Source organism: Podarcis pityusensis (assembly GCF_964106645.2).
Source record: "Podarcis pityusensis genome assembly, chromosome: Z".
Taxonomy (NCBI): domain Eukaryota; kingdom Metazoa; phylum Chordata; class Lepidosauria; order Squamata; family Lacertidae; genus Podarcis; species Podarcis pityusensis.
The window spans coordinates 4095096-4117911 of NC_138044.1; the positions used below are offsets into that span (position 1 = coordinate 4095096).

General features: G+C 47.2%; 1 protein-coding gene across 2 annotated transcripts; it reads right to left on the reverse strand.

Moving 5' to 3' along the window:
• Positions 1-1167: 1167 nt before the first annotated feature.
• On the reverse strand, positions 1168-21057 carry ST6GALNAC6 (ST6 N-acetylgalactosaminide alpha-2,6-sialyltransferase 6). Of its 2 annotated transcripts, none has more exons than XM_080991012.1 (7): positions 20811-21057; positions 18827-19022; positions 14362-14426; positions 6569-6742; positions 3071-3468; positions 1650-1757; positions 1168-1496 (listed from the first exon to the last, which is right to left on the reverse strand). In XM_080991012.1, exons 3-7 carry the CDS (start codon positions 14374-14376, stop codon positions 1310-1312), a joined length of 882 nt encoding a protein of 293 aa, XP_080847138.1. In that variant the 5' UTR covers positions 14377-14426; positions 18827-19022; positions 20811-21057; the 3' UTR covers positions 1168-1309. The 2 variants fall into 2 exon arrangements, with proteins under 2 accessions (XP_080847138.1, XP_080847137.1); XM_080991011.1 differs by having other exon boundaries at positions 1168-1499; positions 20811-21055.
• Between the last annotated feature and the right edge of the window lie 1759 nt (positions 21058-22816).

Below are 22816 nucleotides of genomic sequence, written 5' to 3' on the forward strand. Positions count from 1 at the left end.
GGCTACCTTTGCTCCCTCCATTTTACTTTCCTCCCTCTCAAAGGGCTGGGCTCAGGGGTGCCAACTTGAATAAAACGGGGGGGGGGGGCAGGTAAGCTCTGCCCTGCATAATTGATCACAAGATGTAGTGCACACAGACCATTTGAATGGCAATGCCAACACCATCAAATGTTTTACCGGGAAGGCCGAAGAGACCTCGGCACCTAGGAGTTGGCTCCTATGGCTGGGCTCATTTTGACCAGCTGATGCAAGCTTAATAAAATCTAAACAAAACACAAACATGCTTCTTAAGTAAACAGCAGACTAATGGCACATGGCTTGCCTCCCTGGAATAAAAACAAAATCTTCGATTTGTTCCACCCCATGCCACTCTTCTTTCCATCCCCTCTTGGGTCTATTATGGGATGTTCTGTTAGTAATGCAAATAGTTGGCATAGGAAGGTGAGCTAGCAGGTTTGTGGGGGTGGGGGAAAGAGGAGCCATAGCAGGTACTTGTGGGTTTGCTAGGGTTGATTTTGGTTTCTCTCAATTTCTCATTATTTCCAATCTCCAGTTCTCCACATTTCAACATTTGTCTTGCAATTATTATTTTTTTGGTAAAAGTGAAAAGTCCCTATTAAAAAGTTAGCAGCATTTTAGTTCCCCTCCCAACCACCGCAACCACTTCTCCCTCCCACAAGGGAGTGCTGTCCTTGACTCTCTCAAAAAGGTTGCCCATCCCTGTTACAAAGGGCTGGGTAAAATTCATGGTCTGCCCACAAGCTCTTAACCATGACAGCTGAAAACTGAACCTCCATGTACAAAGGAAGTCTACCTCTGTATACCCGCTCCAAGCAGGAGGCAAAACACAGCGGAGGGCTGCCACCTTCACACCCTTCCTTGTAGGCTTCTCGGAAGTACCTGGTTGGCAGATACAAGGTGCTGAGATCTCATCCTGATCCGACAGGGGTCGTTTTGTGTGCTAATACAAGCCCTCTGGTGGGCTTTCAAACCATGGGCTTCCCTGGCAGCAGCAGACTGCGACCTGTCATTAAGGGGGGAGGGGGAGCAGAGTCATCCAAAGCATAATGCCCAAGGGCATTGTGGGAAATTTAAAACAGCAGCTGAGCAGGCCTGGCAGCCTGGCACATGGAAGGCCTGGGGCTAGGAGCAACGTTGGCCCTTGAGCTATCTTCACACCAAGGGCATCTCTTTCCCTCCTCCTGTTGTGGAGAGGGCCGTGTGCCCCAGAAGCTCCTCCCCACTGCCCCGCAAGTCCATGGGTTTGGCACTTGTGTGGTTTCTCCTCCGCCCCACCCCATGGGGGGCTTCAGTCCCAGTTCGGGTGGGAGAAGGTGATGTTGTAGAGACTCGCCCACTTGGCAAAGACCCGCTTCTCAGTGATGAACCGGTGGTGGTGGCCCTTTCGGCTTTGCTCATTGTGGATGTAGGTGGCACATTCATCCGGACCCTTCGGCTCATAGTAGTGGTAGGGCAACTTGTGGGGCGGAGGCTTCCTGCTGTTGGGAAGAGAACCGGAGGGGGTGGGGAAGGTTGGGGTTCAGTGAGCAGGGAGTGGTGCAGAGAAGCAGAGGCAGAGATTGAGACAGCCCTGGGGCAACTCCCCCCCCCTCGAAACTGACAAGGAGCACGCAGAGTGCAGGACTTACATGCAGTAGTTGGGAGGGACCATCCCATAGACGTGGATCTTGTCACACAGCTCAACGCCAATCACCATGGTGAACCAGCCGGTGCTCAGCCACGACCTTGACGTCACTCTGCAAAAGCAGGGAGAAACAAAAGGAGGGGGTTTTTCAAAGGAAAGGGAATCCAAACACAACCTGTGAGTGATTGATGTAGATTAGATGCCGACCTGCAACAAAATGTTGCAGTGTGGAATTCTCCACGTTGAGGATTCCAATCACTCTATTTCGTTTCACATCAATTTTTCATTCCACTCACCTCATATTCCACAGTCAGCCAGCATTCTTTTATCACTCAGCACACACTAAACCCTCATTTGGCTGGTTTAGCTTTTTTGTTTTTTTGTGGGAGGTGCCTGCCCCTCTCTCTGCCGATCCAATGGGGTCCCAGGCACCCACACAGGGTCCGTGTCCCTTTCGGAGACTGTCATGGCTTTAAGAAATGTGGTTTATTCACCTATTTACACCTTCAGTCTGCATGGAGGGAGTCCAGATCTTATAGCATAGTTCTTTTAAGAGGCAGCAGGGCAGGCAACCTGCCCAAGATGGATCTCAGCTCTTGTTCCTCCTTCTCCTTCCTGGCAACCCTTGCTCAATAACTTCATGTACGTGTCCCCTCAAACACACATCTCACTCCCTTTTGCCCCTTTTGCCATGTTAACAGATTGGTTCTTCTCTAGGCCAGCCAGGCTGGTTTGCATAAGCCAGCCCAGGGATTCCTTGTCTGGCACAGTTCTGCAGCCCATACTTTAATAAAGGTAAAAGGTAAAGGGACCCCTGACCGTTAGGTCCAGTCGTGACCGACTCTGGGGTTGCAGCGCTCATCTCACTTTATTGGCCGAGGGAGCCGGCGTACAGCTTCTGGGTCATGTGGCCAGCATGACTAAGCTGCTTCTGGCGAAACCAGAGCAGCGCACGGAAACGCCGTTTACCTTCCCGCCAGAGCAGTACCTATTTATCTACTTGCACTTTGATGTGCTTTCGAACTGCTAGGTTGGCAGGAGCAGGGACCGAGCAACAGGAGCTCACCCTGTCGCCGGGATTCAAACCACCGACCTTCTGATCAGCAAGCCCTAGGCTCAGTGGTTTAACCCACAGCGCCACCCGCGTCCCACCCCATACTTTAATCCATATCCCAATTAATCAATATCCTAGCATTTCTTCATTTCTAGGATTTAGCCCCCCCCCCCGGCCTATTAACCTATTAACACCATTTTTCTTCTACTTCTGCAAATCTTGGGATTCCCCAGAACCTGCAGACACCTCCCTCTTGTAAATTAAAAGGAAAAGATACAATCAATCTATCTTTCCTCCCTCCCCACAGCAGGGCTTGCCTGGAAGAGGAGATGCAGAAACTATGCTGGAGGGACAACTGCAGGTGAATTTACCTGTCCTTCCCTGTCTCCTTTTTGAACAAGTCATCAAACTGTTTCATGCGCCTGGGGGAAGCTACGAAGGCCGTCATGTTGGGGAATGACATGCTGACGCGCTGGATGACCTTCAGCAAGCTCTTCTGCATCCTGACTGGTGGCCCCCAAAAGATTAAGATGGTGTCCGGAGTCTTGTTGACAAACTCCTGTGGTCTCTTCAGGACCCGGAAGATACTTGAATGGGCCACCACCCTGAAGGTCGTCTTGTTACCAACATCTGCTTCGTAGGCCGTCGTGGGAGCATCGTTCATGCGAATTGTGCACTCCGACTGGTCGATTGCTGCCCCCAGCTTGCTCCCCAGCAGGTGACTGGAACTGGTGACGATCACGCATTGGCTGCAGTGATGATCCAAAGTCTGGGGGTGGGGGGGATAAGAGTATTATTATTATTATTATTATTAAATTTTATTTATACCCCGCCCTCCCCAACCAAGACCGGGCTCAGGGCGGCTAACACCGGTATAAAAACGATTGAAATGCAACTTAAAAACAAGATTAAAATACATTAAAATGTTGCCTCATTACAGTAGGAACTCAAATCAAAAACTTTTTTGGGGATGAAAACGTCAAATCTTCACCAAGGCCAACTATCCAGACTGGTCCTACGTGGCCAGAAAAAGGCGAGGAAGTCCCCAAATAGGAGTTCCATCACAGAAGGAGAAAGGAAAAAGGAAGAGGGGGAGGGGATCAAGTTGATTCCAAGCCAAAGGCCAGGCAGAACAACTCTGTCTTACAGGCCCTGCGGGAAGAAATCAGATCCTGCAGGGCCCCGGTCTCATGAGACAGAGTGTTCCACCAGGCCGGAGCCAGTGTTGAAAAGGCCCTGGCTTTGGTTGAAGCTAATCTGACTTCCTTCAGGCCTGGGACCACCAGGGTGTTGCTGTTTATGGACCTTGAGGCTCTCCATGGGGCATACCGGGAGAGGCGGTCCCATAGGTACAAGGGTCCTAGGCTGTGAAGGGCTTTAAAGGTCAAAACCAGCACCTTAAATCTGACTCTGTACTCCACCAGGAGCCAGTGCAGCTGGAAAAGCACTGGGTGAATATGCTCCTATGGCAGAGACCCCGTGAGGAGCCTCGCTGCAGCATTCTGCACCCGCTGGAGTTTCTGGGACAGCTTCAAGGGCAGCCCCGCGTAGAGCGAATTACAGTAGTCAAGCCTGGAGGTGACCGTTGCATGAATCACTGTGGCCAGGTCGGGGCGGGAAATGTATGGAGAAATTGGATAGAGAAAGGTTTTTCTCCCTCTCTCATAACACCAGAACTCAAGGACCTCCAATGAAGTTGAATGTTGGAAGATTCAGGACAGATAAAAGGAAGTCTTTATTCAAGCAGCGCATAATTAAACTATGGAACTCCCTCCCACCAGAAGCATTGATGGCCAACAAATTAGATGGCTATCAAAGAGGATTAGATAAATCCATGGAGGAGAAGGCTTTCAATGGTGACAAGCCATGATGGCGCTGCTCTACTTCCACAGTTCGAGGCAGCAGTGCTTTTGAATCCCAGTGGCTTCAAACCACATGAGGGGAGAGAGAGGGCACCTGTGTTTCAGTCCTGCTTCCTGCTTTCCCACAGGCGTCTATCTATTCAGCTACTGTGAGAACAGGATGCTACACTTACGCTATTACGTCTGATGTATGGAAGTGAGAGCTGGGCCATAAAGAAGGCTGATCGCCGAAGAATGGATGCTTTTGAATTATGGCGCTGGAGGAGACTCTTGAGAGTCCCATGGACTGCAAGAAGATCAAACCTATCCATTCTGAAGGAAATCAGCCCTGAGTGCGCACTGGAACTGTAAGAGAACGATTTTGAAGAAAGGGAATTTTCTCTAGGGGCAGGATGTGTGTGTTAGCCTTGGAAAATGGTGAGTAAAATGGGTTCTCATATTAGAAGTATATGCAATTATGAATGGCATGGAACACACTGATAGAATCTTTTCTTCCTCTCTCTATTGGCAACCTCCAGGATCAGACAAGTTCTGAGAACCATATACACATAACAACTGAGGATCATACTCCATTGTAGGAAATGGCCCTAGTCCATGAAAGCTTATGCAATAATACAATTTGTCAAGTCTGCCAAGGTGCCACAAGCCTTCTTGTTTTTCCAGTTCTGCAGTGGCAAGTTTTGAACCATTCTGCATAGCATTCGTGTTCTCCCCACTTTTTTTGACTTTTTGTGTTGTCATTTTTTTTATTTTCTTACATTTCTTCATTTAATGTCTTCATTTAAAAACATTGCTTCATTTAAAAAACATCTTCTTAAAGACTGCTAACAACATCTAAAGCCAATAAAATAATACCATGTTGGTATTATCAAAGATGAAAATGGCAGATAAAATGTCTAAAACAGCTAACCTCTAAAACTCTATTTAAAAGAAAAAATCATGGAGAACAAATCAGCAGAAGCTGAGAATCAATTTCCCCTACAGCCGCTTCGGAATCACTCCTCTACCATTCTGCAGCTGCTTGTTACAACAGCTGCCAAGATAATTCTTAAAGGCAAGATTTCTGAAATATACTCAGAGTCGAGAGTGGATTTCATGCTCTTTATTCAGCTCATAGTGGTGAGGAGGAATGAAAGTTTCCCCAAAGTATCTGCTTTATATATGTTAATGTAAAGTTATCATTTTGGGGAAGAATTTCAACAATAAAGATGAGCGTGTTACCAAAGATGCTATTTTTATTTCAGACAATCCCGGTTGTGGATTCACTTCCATCTGGAGCTGGATTGGGTGGCTCCTGCAGACCAATCATACTGCTGCATTGTTCTAGGACCAATCAGACTGCTGCATTCTGAATCCTATTGTTCTAGGACCAATCAGAATGCTGCATTTTGGATCCTATTCAACTCAGTACATAACAATTTCCTTACCCATCATTCCATCCTTCTGGTTTATAGAACCAGGGTACAGTGGCTGGTGATGTGCCAGAAATAATTTCTCAAGATCCCTCCCCGCCCACTCCCCTCTCCAGGACCACCAATGATTAATCTACAGCCACAAAGCCCACTGGGAGACCCTGGGCCAGTAACTCAGCCTAACCAACCCCACAGGGTTGTTATGGGGATAAAAAGGGGTTAGGAAGTGTCTATAGCACGCCTTGAGGTGTTTTGGAGAATGTAATTTTTTGTGATGTAAATGTAATAATAAACAGAGGTAGGGAACCTTTTTCAGTCTGAGGGCTGCACTCTCTTCTGGGAAGCCGCTCAACGGACACATGTCAGTGGTGGGCAGGACCAGAGGCAAAAGTGGGAGGGGTGATGAATGTAAATTTTATCCGAGTTGCTTACACAGTCCTTTTTCTCCCAAGAGTTCAAGGATACTTTCTAGTTAGGCAGGAAGCACGTGAGTGTGCAGCAGAGCCAGTGATGGCGTGAGATCTGGGGAGACCTGAGATTCCCTCTCTATGACCTGCAAAACAACGGCAGCTGAAAGTTCACGCGCTTCCCATACCTTGTTTCCAGAGACTGGCAGGTACCCGTTCTTCACCCCCCATTTTTTGAGGCTGGAAGGCAACGGGGGCTTCACTTTCACCGCAGTGTAGTGGAAGACTTCGCTCCTGCCATTGTAGATGATCAGCAGCATGACCAGGCCAAACAGAACCACAAAGACAACTGCGCGCTGGCCCTGCAGACACAAAGAGCGGACGAGGGGGCAAATGGTCAGAAGAGCCAGGTTGCTCTCCAGGGCATCTGTTCACACGGGGCACCTTTCTAGCTTGGCAGTAGCCTGCGTAAAATGGGATTCGGGGAGAGTAGTTGTTCGCAAGCAGAGCAGGAGCCAAGAGCCTGACGTGGCAGCAAAATATACAGGTTCCAAGTCATGGGAAGCGGGAGATCTGCTTGATCCTGGGTACAGAGGGTCCACTCAGGGGCGACCTGTCCCACTTCACCACCTGAGGTAAAACAGGAAAGTGCTTCTTCCCCACAAAGCTGCCGCCAAAGCCTTGTGAATTAGGGTTGAGCAGCAGCAGCTGGGACGCAGGTGGCGCTGTGGGTTAAACCACAGAGCCTAGGGCTTGCCGATCAGAAGGTTGACGGTTCGAATCCCCGCGACAGGGTCAGCTCCCGTTGCTCGGTCCCTGCTCCTGCCAACCTAGCAGTTCGAAAGCACGTCAAAGTACAAGTAGATAAATAGGTACCGCTCTGGCGGTAAGGTAAACGACGTTTCCGTGAACTGCTCTGGTTCGCCAGAAGCAGCTTAGTCCTGCTGGCCACATGACCCGGAAGCTGTACCCTGGCTCCCTTGGCCAGTAAAGCGAGATGAGCACAGCAACCCCAGAGTTGGCCACGACTGAACCGTACGGTCAGGTGTCCCTTTATCCTTTACCTTTAGCAGCAGCGGCAGCAGCAGCAAGGGTGGGACTCTGTCTGAGGTGGCTGCTTCAGTCTGCGTCATGGCTGGGCCACTCCTGAATTCACTGTTAATGCACAATTATTGTGTGTGTGAAGTGTTTCTTTGTTTGTCGTGTGTGTGTTTCTTTGTGTCTGATTAGCTGCTCTCCCTGTGCAAAGGTCAGAGGGGGCAGGGTTTCTGTTGAGGCAGGTGATTAGCTGTGGGAGGAGCTTATCAGAGCTTGCAGGGCAGCGGCGCGCGCCTAGTGGCGCGCACAGTTTGATCCATCTTTTAGATTTAGGAGAGCTAGTCTCAAACATTTGTTGGGGGACACCTAGGTTTTTTTTGTGGGGGGAGTTATTTGTCCTGTCTTCATGCTTTTTATGATGGAGGACCGCTGTAGCCACCCCCAACAACACGTTCTCAAGATGGAGGGGGAGGGAACAGCTGCAGTCGCCTGCGGTTCCTGTGCAATGTTTGCCATCTTGCCAAAGGTTGCAGGCAGCTTTACCTGCAGCAATTGCATGTTGATTGCCCTCTTAAAAGACAAAGTCCAGCAACTGGAGGAACGTGTAGCTACGCTCCAAAGAATTTGAGAGCTGGAGCTCTTCTTGGAAGCAACAGAGCACACCATCTCCACCAAGGAGGAGACAGGGGACTCCCCTGAGAAGGAGGCTAGTTCACCAACACAGGAGCCAGATATATGGAGAAACGTGACTCAAAGAAGTAGGAGGCCCAGGGTTCGCTCTGATTGTTTAGAAATACACAATCACTTTGAGGTCCTCTCCCCTAGCATGGAAGACGAAGAGCAGACTCCATTTGAGGATCTCTCCCTCATTACAGTCGATCAGGTATATGAAGACTAGCAGCAAAGTCAGTCCTCAGGGAATGTGCAGGCGACCTTGGAACGGACAGCTCACGGAAGAACCCCGACCAAACCTAAGAGGAGGCGTGTAGTGGTGATAGGGGATTCCCTACTGAGGGGAACAGAAGCAGTGATCTGTGGGCCTGACAAGATGTCTCGGGAAGTGTGCTGCCTCCCCGGGGCTAAGATCCAAGATGTAACTGAACGACTGCAAGGAATCATAAAACCCACTGACAAACACCCCTTCCTCTTGGTTCATGTGGGAACCAATGACACTGCAAGCAATAGCCTCCAGAAGATCAAAAGAGACTACAAGGCTCTGGGCAGGAAATTGAAGCAATTAAATGCACAAATTGTCATCTCATCTGTCCTCCCAGTTGAACGACGTGGCCCAGGGAGAGAGGGAAAAATAGTGGAAGTGAACAGCTGGCTTCGCAAATGGTGTAAACAGGAACGGTTTGGATTCTTAGATCATGGACTGCAGTTTCTTGAAGATGGACTTCTGGCAAGCGATGGGCTGCACCTCACAACGGTTGGGAGGAATGTTTTTGCCAAAAATCTCAGAAACCTCATCAGGAGGGCTTTAAACTGACTAATGTGGGGGAGGGAGACAGTGCTCCTGAAGGTAGGAGTCTATCAATTGATGAAGATGATCATCCAAATGTCATAGACCAAATGGAGCAAACAGCATGCAGACCTAGTGGTGGGAGGAAAAAATCCTTAAATAAGAGACACGGGGGAATGATTAATGGACTTCAATGTCTGTACACTAATGCGCAAAGCATGGGAAATAAACAAGATGAACTTGAGCTCTTGGTACAGCAAACTAAATATGACATAATAGGCATCACTGAAATCTGGTGGGATAAGTCCCACGATTGGAATGTAATAATGGAGGGATACAATCTATTTCAGAGAAACAGACCAGACAAGAAAGGAGGAGGAGTGGCGTTATATGTCAGGGATGTGTATACCTGTGAAGAGATCCAAGATTTAGAACCTCAAAGCCAAAGTGAGAGCATTTGGGTCAAAATTAAGGGAGAGAAGAATAACAGTGACCTCATTGTGGGAGTTTACTATAGATCCCCAAGCCAAATGGAGGACATAGATGATGCCTTCCCGGAACAGATGACCAAGCATGCAAAAGGAAGGGAGATAGTAGTAATGGGGGACTTCAATTACCCGGATATTTGTTGGATGTCAAACTCAGCCAAAAGCATAAGGTCAAACAGATTCCTCACTGGCCTTGCAGACAACTTCATTGTCCAGAAAGTGGGCGAAGCAACAAGAGGAACAGCCATTTTAGATATGGTCCTAACCAATGTTGATGACCTGGTTAGTGGGGTAGAAGTGGAAGGATCATTAGGCGCGAGTGATCATGCTCTTCTGAAGTTTACTATACAGCGGAAAGGAGCAGCCAAGCATACTAGGACTCAATTTCTTGACTTTAAGAAAGCCGACTTCATAAAACTTAGGGAAGTGCTGGGTGAGATCCCATGGACAGTAATACTAAAAGGAAAGGGAGTTCATGATGGCTGGGAGTTTGTTAAGAGGGAGATAGTAAACGCACAACGTCAGGCAATACCAATGAGACGGAAACATGGAAGGTGCCTAAAGAAGCCAGGGTGGCTATCTAAAGAACTTTTAACTGAGTTAAGATTAAAAAAGGATGTGTACAAAAAATGGAAAAGGGTGAAACCACCAAAGAGGAATTCAAACAAATAGCCAGCACGTGTAGACACAAAGTCAGAAAAGCTAAAGCACAGAATGAACTCAGGCTTGCTAGAGAGGTTAAAAGCAACAAAAAAGGTTTTTATGGGTATGTTCGTAGCAAAAGGAAGAACAAAGAAACAGTGGGGTCACTCAGAGGAGAAGATGGTGAAATGCAAACAGGGGACACAGAAAGGGCTGAACTCCTCAATGCCTTCTTTGCCTTAGTCTTCTCCGATAAAGAAAACAATGCCCGACCTGAAGAATTTGGAGCAAATGATTCAGCAAAGGAAACACAGCCCAGAATAACTAAGGAGATAGTACAAGAATACTTGGCTAGTTTAGATGTATTCAAGTCTCCAGGGCCAGATGAACTGCATCCAAGAGTATTAAAAGAACTGGCAGATGTGATCTCAGAACCACTGGCAGTCACCTTTGAGAATTCCTGGAGAACAGGCGAAGTCCTGGCAGACTGGAGGAGGGCAAATGTTGTCCCTATTTTCAAAAAGGGGAAAAGAGAGGACCCAAATAATTACCGCCCAGTCAGTCTGACATCAATACCAGGGAAGATTCTGGAGCAGATCATTAAGCAAACAGTCTGTGAGCACCTAGAAAGGAATGCTGTGATCACCAATAGTCAGCATGGATTTCTGAAAAATAAGTCATGTCAGACTGACCTGATCTCGTTTTTTGACAGAATTACAAGCCTGGTAGATGAAGGGAACGCAGTGGATGTAGCCTACCTTGATTTCAGCAAGGCATTTGACAAGGTGCCCCATGATATTCTTGTAAAGAAGCTGGTAAAATGCGGTCTTGACTATGCTACCACTCAGTGGATTTGTAACTGGCTGACTGACCGAACCCAAAGGGTGCTCATCAATGGTTCCTCTTCATCCTGGAGAAGAGTGACTAGTGGGGTGCCACAGGGTTCTGTCTTGGGCCCGGTCTTATTCAACATCTTTATCAACGACTTGGATGATGGACTCAAGGGCATCCTGGTCAAATTTGCAAATGACACCAAATTGGGAGGGGTGGCTAACACCCCAGAGGACAGGATCACACTTCAAAACGACCTTGACAGATTAGAGAACTGGGCCAAAACAAACAAGATTAATTTTAACAGGGAGAAATGTAAAGTATTGCACTTGGGCAAAAAAAATGAGAGGCACAAATACAAGATGGGGGACACCTGGCTTGAGAGCAGTACATGTGAAAAGGATCTAGGAGTCTTGGTTGACCACAAACTTGACATGAGCCAACAGTGTGACGCGGCAGCTAAAAAAGCCAATGCAATTCTGGGCTGCATCAATAGGAGTATAGCATCTAGATCAAGGGAAGTAATAGTGCCACTGTATTCTGCTCTGGTCAGACCTCACCTGGAGTACTGTGTCCAGTTCTGGGCACCACAGTTCAAGAAGGACACTGACAAACTGGAACGTGTCCAGAGAAGGGCAACCAAAATGGTCAAAGGCCTGGAAACGATGCCTTATGAGGAACAGCTAAGGGAGCTGGGCATGTTTAGCCTGGAGAAGAGGAGGTTAATGTTAGGATATTTCCGTTCCACCTTAAAAGGGAGCAGGCTCTGAGTCACAGAGTCTGCGTATTTCCTGTTCACAGGATGTTTATGTTTTCTGTTGCTTTCGTTTCTCTCTCTGTGTCGTAGACACTAAAGCAGGCAGTCATGTTTTTCTGTGTTCTGATCAACACTGAATAAACTTGTAAATAATGCTCTCCTGAGTGCAACTTTTGGCTGTGCATTATCTGCTGATAGAGTGTGCATGAGCTCTGGAATGTGGCAAAATATTTTCTAGAAACTCATGTCGCTAATTGCTGATACTGCGTGCCTACGGGAGGTCGATGGATCGTCCGGCAGACGGCTTGGGGGCCTTGATGGACTTTATCTCCCTGGCAGTATCCCAACAACAGGTTTCGGGCCCAGATTCACGGCACTTACAGGAGAGTAAGACTGCGACAGACTCCGTTGAGGTATGTGGGAAAAGCGAAAGTGAGGCTTTTCTGTTTGCCGCGGCAAGGGCTTCAGATGTCCGGCTGGCCTAATTGGTCTGGGAGTCGAGCCAAGCAGGCCTCAAGATTTATGAGCTGCCGAGATAAGACGTTTCTGAAGTGAATAAGACTCACGGCTCAAGTAAAAGGCTGAGATGGATCTTTTACAATCCTCAGAAGCTGCTCCGTCTCCACCAAAGCTAAATGGCCACAACTATCAGACCTGGGCAAGGTACTGTGAGGGCCAGATGAGAAAGCTTGGAGTGTGGAATACCGTTTCTGAGGACCCCCCAGCACCTGTGACAGATGAATGGACGGCACAGGACTCAAGAGCCATGGGGATAATTTTGCTCTCAGTAGCTCCTGAAGAGTTAATCACCCTGGCTGGCAAGGCCAGTGCCCGTGAGATGTGGGACGGGCTTAGAGCCTGCCATCTCCGACAAGAGGCTGGGTCTGTGTTGCTTTATTTCAGAAAGCTGCACAGGAAGTGTTTGGAGCCAGGGGAAGACCTTAGAGCCCACGTTTTATTGATTGATTGATTGATTCTAAGAGCCCTGCTGGATCAGGCCATAGGGCCCATCTACTCCAGCATCCTGCTCTTACAGTGGCCAATCAGCAGCCCTGCAGGACCTGATCACAAGGGCATCCTCCCATCTGTGATTCCCATCAATTAGTATTCAGTGGACGGAGAATGTAGCTATCACAGCTAGTGACCAGTGATAGCCTTATCCTCCATAAAATGATCGCAGAATTCACCCACCCACCCCTAAAGACAACCTGCACACCAGTCTGCAGGGGGCCAGACATTTCCCGCTTCCCTCTCCCATCCTGCTAGAGCAACTTTCATCAACTGGTTTTGGACCACAGCTCTCAGCAAGTACAAATTTATGCAAAGCTTGCTTTTGGAAAACAAACAAACTTAAGTGCTTCATGATTGCCTTTTGTGAGTAAATTATTTACTGTTGTGATCCTGGGGAAATCTGAATAAGGAACTAATGGAACTGCTGGGCAGGGAGAGAGGGGGGTGAGCAGTGGGTGTGGTGGTGAACAGCCGCAAGAGAATAAACAGATTGAACTGTGCAGCAAACCCAGAGAACCAGAAGTGCTTTATGTGGCTCTTAACATTTAGCGTTCATTTACCCTCGCAGTGAGAAGCAGCAGCTTTTGCATAGCTGTCTATGCAGCATCCCCATAGGAAGGCACTATGAATTCCTGGCTTGGTGCAGGAAGCATGCCACTCCCAAAGCAATTCCCAAAGTTTGTGCAGAAGCTAAATGTGCCCATCTAGGCCTCTCTATCTGGTCCTTGAACCTAGGCCACACACTTTCCCAAGCCATGCCCATCACTGGCCCTGCTACGTGGCCCAGGTGCTTTTGCCTGTATGGAATGTGTTCCTTGAACACTAATAAAGCTTTTGCTTATCTGGAGGGAGGGAGACGAGGGACATGTGAATGTGTATATCATGGGTAGGCAAACTAAAGCCCAGGAGCCGGATCTGGCCCAATCGCCTTCTAACTCCGGCCCGGATGGTCCGGAAATCAGTGTGTTTTTACATGAGTAGAATGTGTCCTTTTATTTAAAATACATCTCTGGGTTATTTGTGGGAATTCGTTCATTCCCCCCCCCCCCCAATATAGTCCTGCCCCCCACAAGGTCTGAGGGACAGTGGACCAGCCCCCTGATGAAAAAGTTTGCTGACCCCTGGTGTATATGAAAGCCTACAGGAGAAAGGTGTTCTTTATGTTCTTTCCTTTCCTCATTTTTGCCTCTGGTACAGTCCTGGAAACCAAGCCTCATGAACGGTTGAGGGAGCTGGGTATGTTTAACTTGGAAAAGAGGAGACTGAGAGGAAATGATGATATCCATCTTCCCATATCTCAAGGGCTGTTGCACAGAGGATAGAGCAAGCTTGTTTTCTCCTGCTCTGGAGGGTAGGACTCAAACCAGGGGATTCCAGTTACAAGAAAGGAGATTCCAACTAAACATCAGGAAGAACTTTCTGATGATAAGGGCTGTTTTGACAGTGGAACAGACTTCCACAAGAGGTGGTAGACTCTCCTTCCTTGGAGGTTCTGAAGCAGAGGTTTGATCTGCATGAGATTCCATCATTGCAAGGGGTTGGACTAGTTGGATCAGCTCTACAGTTCTATGATTCTATGTGGCACTTGGAAACTCTTTGTGCAGAAGGGAATGAGGCCATACAGGCTGAAAAAGATTCCCTGCTGCTGGTGCAGTACAGCAATGCAACATTGATATTCATAGATCAACAATACAAGGAAGAAACAGATTTCTCCTGAGACTGCAGGAGGCAGGAGTGGGGTAGGGGGCTCACCTTGTCGTTTTTCATGTCGCCGTCCTGGCCTTAGGTTGGAGCCTCGATCAGCGTAACTTGGATGCCTGCAATAAAGTCAAAAGGACAGGGTGACATTTGTGGTTTCTGGATGAAAAAGAAGGGGCTTTTACTAGCATGCAAGGTGTTCCACCACCCTGGGGTAGGGGTCACTTCAATGCGAAGGAGAGTGGGACATGGTCTACTTTGCGCCTGGGCTAAGCACTGGAAAGTTGCAATGTACTAATAAGGAAGCTGGGGTGCGGGTGGCGCTGTGGTCTAAACCTGGCTATAACATTAGCCATTATTCCACACAGGTGGGGTTGGTAGGGGGGGGTCTTTCCCCCAGGTACATCAAATAGTGGAACCTCATCCTCAGGAGCCAAATGTGGCCCTCCATGGGTCTCCACCTGGCCCTTGGGGCTCTCCCAGGCCCAGACTCCTCCTCAGTTGGGTCTCTTGTCCCCATACTTCATCTCTCACCAGCCCTGTTTTGCACTGTGCCTGGGTGTTTCTGGCAGGCTGAAATGTAGAAGCTTAAAGACTATTTGAAAAAAATATTTTAATATTTAAATCTTAGAATAGCTTTGGAAGTGGATACAGGCTGTACGGTTAGAAGCAGAAGACAGTGCATTTTAAAATAGTATTATTTGTAAGTGATAAAATGTGAAGATTTTTATGGTAAAATTAAGTGTTATAAAAAATGGTTAAAAATTATGATATATGGAACTAAAAAATTCCTTCCAGTAGCACCTTAAAGACCAACTAAGTTAGTTCTTGGTATGAGCTTTCGTGTGCAAGCACACTTCTTCAGATACACTTCAGATACACTGCAAGCACACTTCTTCCAGTGTATCTGAAGAAGTGTGCTTGCACACGAAAGCTCATACCAAGAACTAACTTAGTTGGTCTTTAAGGTGCTACTGGAAGGAATTTTTTTGTTTTGACTATGGCAGACCAACACGGCTACCTATCTGTAACTGGATATATGGAACTGCTAAAGATGAGGTAAAATGAAAATCAGATAAGGGGGACTTGGGGAAGCTCACCTAACAATGCTTAGAAAAAATAAGGATAAGACAAGAATTTGTTTGTATTGTTTGTATTTCTGTTTGTATTGTTTATTTGTGTCATAAAATGAATAAAAAAAATGTGGGGGGGGATGAAATGTGTCTCTTGCAAACCTGGAGGAGGGCTGAGAGAGGTATGCAAGTGTGTGCAGAAGCTAACTAGCTGCACCAAGGTAGAACGGTTGTGTTCCAATTCATTTTCATATTTTTTTAAAGTACTTAAGATTACCCCAACCCCCTAGATAAACTTTCTCTCTTTCTTACTTCCCAAGAACAATGTGGCAGCTGGCATCTCTTCTTAACTGTCACGTGTCCTGGATATTTAAATGCTTTTTTTAAAGCCCTAGTTTTCCCCTGCACTGCACTCAGAGTGATCAGGAAAATGCTCTAATTGACGAGAGGGAGGACCGGGGAGGGGGAGGGGGGAGAGGCAGAAAACCAGCAGGGTCTATAAACAACAGGCAGGAAAAGCAGCAGTGAATGGAAAATCTAGGCCTGACCTTAACGCACTGGACTGGGTCCTCCAAACAGGCCCAAGGACAGGATTGTTACGCATGATTAACTTGGGTAAACTGATTTCCTCGTGGGTTAGGTGTCAGGAAAGAGGCCAGGAGAATCAGGCACGTCCGGAATGGAACATGTGCCATTTTAAGCACAATAAAAGGCTTGTTTTCAGTGTTCTTTAGCAATCTGGTTAGAAGAATTTTAACAATGTGTGGGTGTTAAAATGAAATCCCAGCATCCTGTGCTTGGGATGGAACATTCTGGGCTGCACAGCAGTGCTTTAACGCCAACGTTTTACATAGAGACTGTCATCCATTGCTCTCTTAAGTGGGAATAAACCCCAGTGATCTCGGTGGGGCTCTGTAAAACATGCCTGTAAGTGATTCTTAGAGCAGAGCTTCCAAGTGGAGCAGAGCTCCCTTCTCTCAAATGTCCTACTGGGGAGTTTCTCCACCTCTTCCTGACCTACCCATCCCTCTGCCATCAACCAGAAAGAGGCTTGAATGAGCAAGGATGATTAGGTTTATGCCTGGGCTGCTTTGAAAATAAAATAAAACCTTAAGTATCCATACTTGCCTTTTGTGAGTTAATTATTTAGTGGATGGATCCTAGGGAAATCTGACTCAGGAACTCATGGAATGGGGGGGGGGGGGAGTAGGAGTAGGAGTAGGAGAAGTATATTATTAAGTTGAGTGGGAGTGCAACTGAAAAGCCACAAGAGCCCAGGACATGTGTCAAACCAGAGAACGCTTTGAACATGTGCTTAAGCGTCCCGCAATGAGCAGTGGCAACTTTTGCCTAGTTAGGTAGCACACCCATGTGGGGGCACAGTAGCCAAAACAGCATCCATGAAGGGGGGGGTGTCAGCAGACTTACATATACCGCTTAATAATTTGGAAAATCAATAAAAATAATTGGCAAATATATATACACTGCTTAATCACTAGCATTTCTAAGCTGTGTACATAAAAATAAACAATACAGAGAATAATACAAAGGGGAGGGCTTATTGGTTTGCTTTGTTTTTATTATGTATTTTGTATTTTTATCTTGTATTTTCATGTTGTGAACAATTTAAATAAATGAATTCTTAAAGCCTAGAAAATATAACAGTTAAAAACTCATCATAAAACTGAACATAAACGCGAAACTACCTTAAAATGCTTGCTGGAATAAGGAAGCCAAGCACCTGAAGTTCAGTAAAAGGGTGGGTGGGTGCCTGTGTAATCTCAATTGGGAGGGAGTTTCACAGGTTTGCTTTCACAGCACTGAATGCATGTGTTTCAGTACTTAAAAGCTGTGCATCTGAACCAGAGATTTTTCCGAAAGTCTCAGTGATCAGGCAGGGATACAAGAGGTAGCCCTGAGACTTACTAAAGTAAAGTAAAAAGTAAAATGGAGGGAGGGAACACTCAAAACAACCAAATGAGCACTGAGCATACCCAGTCGCCACAGAATATTGAAAGCTGGGGAGGGATGGGAAATTGGTGAAGCAGCAGCTAACATGGTGTGCTGTAGGTGTTGTACTCCAACTCTTATCAGCCCCAACCAATGTAGCCAATGGTAGGTAAAGGAAAAAGGTTAAGGTCCTCTGGACGGTTAAGTCCAGTCTAATTCAACTCTGGGATTGGGGCGCTCAACTTGCTTCAAGCCAAGGGAGCTGGTGTCTGTCCACAGACAGCTTTCTGGGTCATGTGGCCAGCAGGACTAATCTATCTGCTTCTGGCACAACAAACACTGTGATGGAAACCAGAGCGCACGGAAACGGCATTTACCTTCCCGCCGCAGCGGTGTCTACTTGTACTGGCGTGCTTCCGAACTGCTGGCTGGCAGGAGCTGGGACAGAGCAGCAGCTCACCCCATGAGCAAACCTTCTGATTGGCAAGCCCAAAAGGCTGTGGTTTAGACTACAGCACTCAGTGGTTTAGACCACAGTGGGGAGGGGGATTACATTTTATGGCTTGCCTCAGGTGCCAAAATGTCTTTGGCAGGCCCTGATCATAGGCAACCAAATAGATTGTTGATTACCTGAAGAGGCCAGAGACCATCTTGGCTGGGAGCCCCGGAAGACCTGCTCCCCACCACCACCCCCCGCTTGCTGGCCTTTCCCATCTGGGAGGGTGGGACCCTGACTGACTCCAGCTGCAAAAGCTGAGGCTGATGAGGGTATTGTTTTGGGGGGGGGGTTATTGCTGCTGTTGATATTAATTTTTTCTATCTCTGTTTTAAGATCTAATTATTTATGTGGAAATCAATCAGTTTGGTTGTGTATTTTTGAAGTGTTTTATTTCTTGTTTGTGACTACTTTTGGTTTTGTTTGGAATTCTGTAATTTGTTATGTCATAAGCTTCCTTGAGCATGGTTTGAACTCTGAAAAGGTGGTATACATATAAACTGATGTCTGTAGTATGTATGTGCAAGGCCAATGGCAGCCAGAGCCAATTCATTCTTTATCTCCATGTTCCTTCTCCCTGCTGAGTTCTAGAAGGGGCAGCACTGAGACTAAGAAGGAGGAAGATGGCAGGCAGGGCGAACCCCTGGACTGGATTTAAGTAAGGTAGGGGGGCAGGGTCTGGCTGGTGGCAGGCTGAGGTTGGTGGTGCTGTGCCCCATTAGCCCTAATAGACTAGCTTCCACTGGTATTTGATAGAACACTGGAGAATTTGGGGCGGGTGGCAGAGAGATTTACTCTACATCTTTGCCCCACCCCAGTATTGATTGCGCCATTGTCCATTTTAGCAGACATTAAATATATTGCATGCCGCCTTCAGAACTTCAGCTGGGTACAAATGTACAAGCAGATAAATAAGTGCTGACTGGGCCTTTGGGCCTGTGCCTGATTTAAGCTCTAACAGAACCTATAAAAAAATCCAGGTCAGTGTCTCCCTCCTTACCAAGGCAGGATGTCTCACATGAATAAAGTTGGGAGCGTGGTTGGGGGGGTCTTCTCCTTCGTGGGGAGCCATGAGGTGCTGCCAGCCCCAGTTGCCAGACCATCCTTCCATGACGCCGCCCGTGCCCTTGATCCTTTTATTCAAGCATCGCAACAAGACGGTAGGCAGACAGGCCAGCAGCCCTGCTCTCAGAGGCCTGCAAAAGCAAAGGGTGTTTAAAAATAAAATAAAATAAAGCAGATGGGCTGGCTTTTCAAACATGTTTGCTGGTGAGGAATGAAATCGAAAGCAGCCTCAGACCCTCATGGGGCAATCTGCTGGTTGGAGTCGAAGGCTTTCTCTCTAACTAAACTTGAGCAAAGCACATGATGCCAGGTGGCGGAAGGCCAAATTTGGAATCATTCCCTGCCACAAGGCAACAGTTTTTCCCCCAAACAGCTGTTTTCATTAGGGCAGGCTCCACAAACCTTGGTTGGCAAAGGCTGCATTAGGGATAAAATAAAATAAAGCTGAGTTATGTCAGATCCCACAGCACAAACGCACAAAATGCAAAAGTGTCTCAAAGTGAGGATCCAGTGCTGGCTCAGCACATCTTGACCAACCACATAGGAGGGCCATCTTCACACCATGCATTTAATGCGCAGTATCCCCCACTCCCCACGAATCCTTAGGACTGTGGTTTGCTGCTGTGAGAGCTACAATTCCCAGCACCCTTAACAAACCACAGTTTTCATTATTATTTGGGGAGTGGGGGAATGTGCTTTACATGTATGGCGTATATGTAGTTAATGCAACATCTGCCAACCAGAGAGAGATTTTGGATTGTGCAGTACAATCACAATCTCACATCTTGTTCCCTGTATATTTTATAACTTGCACTGCCTTGCAAAATTTTATGTGAAAGTGCAGTGCACAATGATGTAAATAAGTAAAAAATATATTTTTAGGAATGGCCGGGGGTGTGTGAGGAAGGATGTTAATCAAAGAAAGCTGAGCAGTTATGCTTCACTGACCCAAGTAAATCCTTCCATCCCATACTGGAGACAAGAAACTTTACAAGTAAGACATCCCCCCGCCCCCTAAAAAGACACTCCACTCTGCCTTCTGTGCCCCTTTACTTGTATGCCAGGAAGGGCCGCAGCTCAGTGGAAGAGCACCTGCTTGGCATGCAGATGGTCCCAGATTCAATCTGAAGGATCTCCAGGCAGGGTTCAGTGAGACCCCCGTCCAAATTCCTGGAGAGCCACTACTAGTTGTACTGTAAACAATGCTGAGTGCACTGACTCAGTTTTTACAGCTTCCTCTTTTCATTTACCCCTTCCTTCTGCATTGCTCTCTCTCTCTCTCTCTCTCTCTCTCTCTCTCTCTCTCTATATATATATATGGAGTCTTCTTAGCTAGAAATATCACCACTCTGTTATATGAATGCACTTCTCTCATACACACACACACACACACACACACACATATGAGAGAAGTGCAATTCATATAACATATATATATATACACACACACACACACACACACACACACACACAGTATATATATATATATATATATATATATATATATATATATATGATACACACAACCACCCTGCACCCTGCCCCCCAAAACCCACCATACTTCTCTTTAAACATACCCTTATCCTTTGGAGATTTGTCAAATACGTCGTTAGCATGCACATACATAAAAAGCTTAGCCAAGTGTAACGGATGGTACGGACACCTGGGTCCATTTGGAGGAGCCCCAAGACCTTTACCCAAACAAATATTTAACAATGCGTTTCCATGGGAGGCCTGTTTGTTGTCAAACTCAGCAGCCTGCTGTCAGGCAACCAAACCTACGAAGCAGATCTAGGGGCAACCAGAGAGAAACCAGAACTGTATCTTAAGGTTTCTAGATACTGGCAGCTTCTCCACCTCCCCGCCCCCCCGCCTCTACCCCACAAAACAAAAATCCCCCAAAAAGCCATGCATGCCACCTTCTTGATCTTCCGGTGCGCCCTCGATCCAATTCTAGATTTCACCAGGAAAGGATCTCTCCTCTGGGCTGGTACCAGCTTCACTTGCACACATCCCACCACCAGAAGCTGCTGCTAAACCTCTGGGATCCAGACGAAAAGATGACTCTCTTGGATTTTGCAAGCCTCTGGGTCCTAGCACGTCTCGCTTTCTCCCGTCTGCATTCATGCTCCAAGCAGCAAATCAGAGGCACCCTTTCCCTCCTCCTCCTCCTCTCCTCTCCTCTCCTGATCCGATTTCAACTCGCCTCTCGCTGTGCGCGCGCGCAGTTAGTGAGGTGTTTGGGAAGAGAGATCTGACACCAAGAAGGGGCCCGAGGAGCAAATCCAAGCGATCTATTTTTATTTTTTTGTGAGATTTACACTATTGCCTTTCGATCAAATAGTTCCCCAAAGTGATCATATAAGCAACAGGTTGCAATGATACAAAAAACGTAAAACTCTCTGTATCTCTCTTTCCACCAGCAATCATTAGTCCTGATGGATAGGGCCAGAGGGATACCCACAAACCGGTTTTGTTTTGGGCAGGTGTATTCTGTACTCACGAAATTAAAAGACGCCTGCTTCTTGGGGGGAAAGCAATGACAAACCTAGACAGCATCTTAAAAAGCAGAGACATCACCTTGCCGACAAAGGTCCGTATAGTTAAAGCTATGGTTTTCCCAGCAGTGATGTATATGGAGGTGAGAGCTGGACCATAAAGAAGGCTGATCACCGAAGAATTGATGCTTTTGAATTCTGGTGCTGGAGGAGACTCTTGAGAGTCCCATGGACTGCAAGAAGATCAAACCTCTCCATTCTGAAGGAAATCAGCCCTGAGTGCTCACTGGAAGGACAGATCCTGAAGCTGAGGCTCCAATACTTTGGCCGCCTCATGAGAAGAGAAGACTCCCTGGAAAAGACCCTGGTGTTGGGAAAGATGGAGGGCACAAGGAGAAGGGGACGACAGAGGACAAGATGGTGGGACAGTGTTCTCGAAGCTACCAGCATGAGATTGACCAAACTGCGGGAGGCAGTGGAAGACGGGAGGGCCTGGCGTGCTCTGGTCCAGGGGTCACGAAGAGTTGGTCATGACTAAACAACAACATTCTATACTAACTCAGACCATTGGTCCATCTATACAGCAGGCAGGCAGCACTCCGGGGCTTCAGTCAAAAGTCTCTCCCAGCCCTACCTGGGAGATGCTGGGGGGGGGTAGAACCTGAGACCTTCTGCATGCAAAGCAGGTGCTCTGCTACTGAAATATGGCCCTTCCCCTTGGTTGCTGCCATAATTGTGCATTGGAGTGGATTTATACCAGGCCGTCTGCATGCCATTCTGCTTTATTAGTAGAGCAGGCAGAATATAAATGCAGGTAGGTAGCTTACCAAAGTCTAAATGCTATTTACTTGCATTGTTTCTTAATGAGCTACTGGGAAGAAATATGTCTGTACAGTTGCTCTTATTTCACCACAAGTAAAAGAGACGAGAGACTTGCTTTTTAAAATGATGGCCAAAATTTCTAGGGGAAGGGGGTCCTTGAATATCCCTGACGGGGGTTGGGTAGAGGCTTCAGGCCACTCTGAAGCTACATCTCTGAAAGGGAAGATAGCGGATTCCAGTTCACATTTTAAGTGTTTAAAGAGCATCCCCACACAGGTGAAACAGGGAGAGTGATGCAAACGCAATAAGGCACCAAAAGCCAGTGGCGTAGCGTGGGGGGTGCAGGGGGGGCCGGCCGCACCGGGCGCAACATCGGGGGGGGGGGCGCTCACACTCGCAGCTCTCTGCCCCTACTAAAATCCACGAGTTAGGGGGCGCAAATTACTTGCCTTGCCCCGGGTGCTGACAACCCACGCTACGCCACTGCCAAAAGCACATTAACAGTTTGGAACAAATGCAACAAGGGCCTGTTTTTTAAAAAATTGATTTCCTCCTTGGTGCATGGTAAAATATTTATTTATATATTCACAGTCTGCCTTCTTGCA

Coding starts and splice junctions, on each gene's coding strand:
- ST6GALNAC6 (XM_080991011.1), bottom strand. Junction 3,469..6,568: donor TGCCAGTCTCTGGAAACAAG/GTATGGGAAGCG, acceptor CCCCACCCCCAG/ACTTTGGATCATCACTGCAG. Junction 1,758..3,070: donor AAGGAGACAGGGAAGGACAG/GTAAATTCACCT, acceptor CTGCTTTTGCAG/AGTGACGTCAAGGTCGTGGC.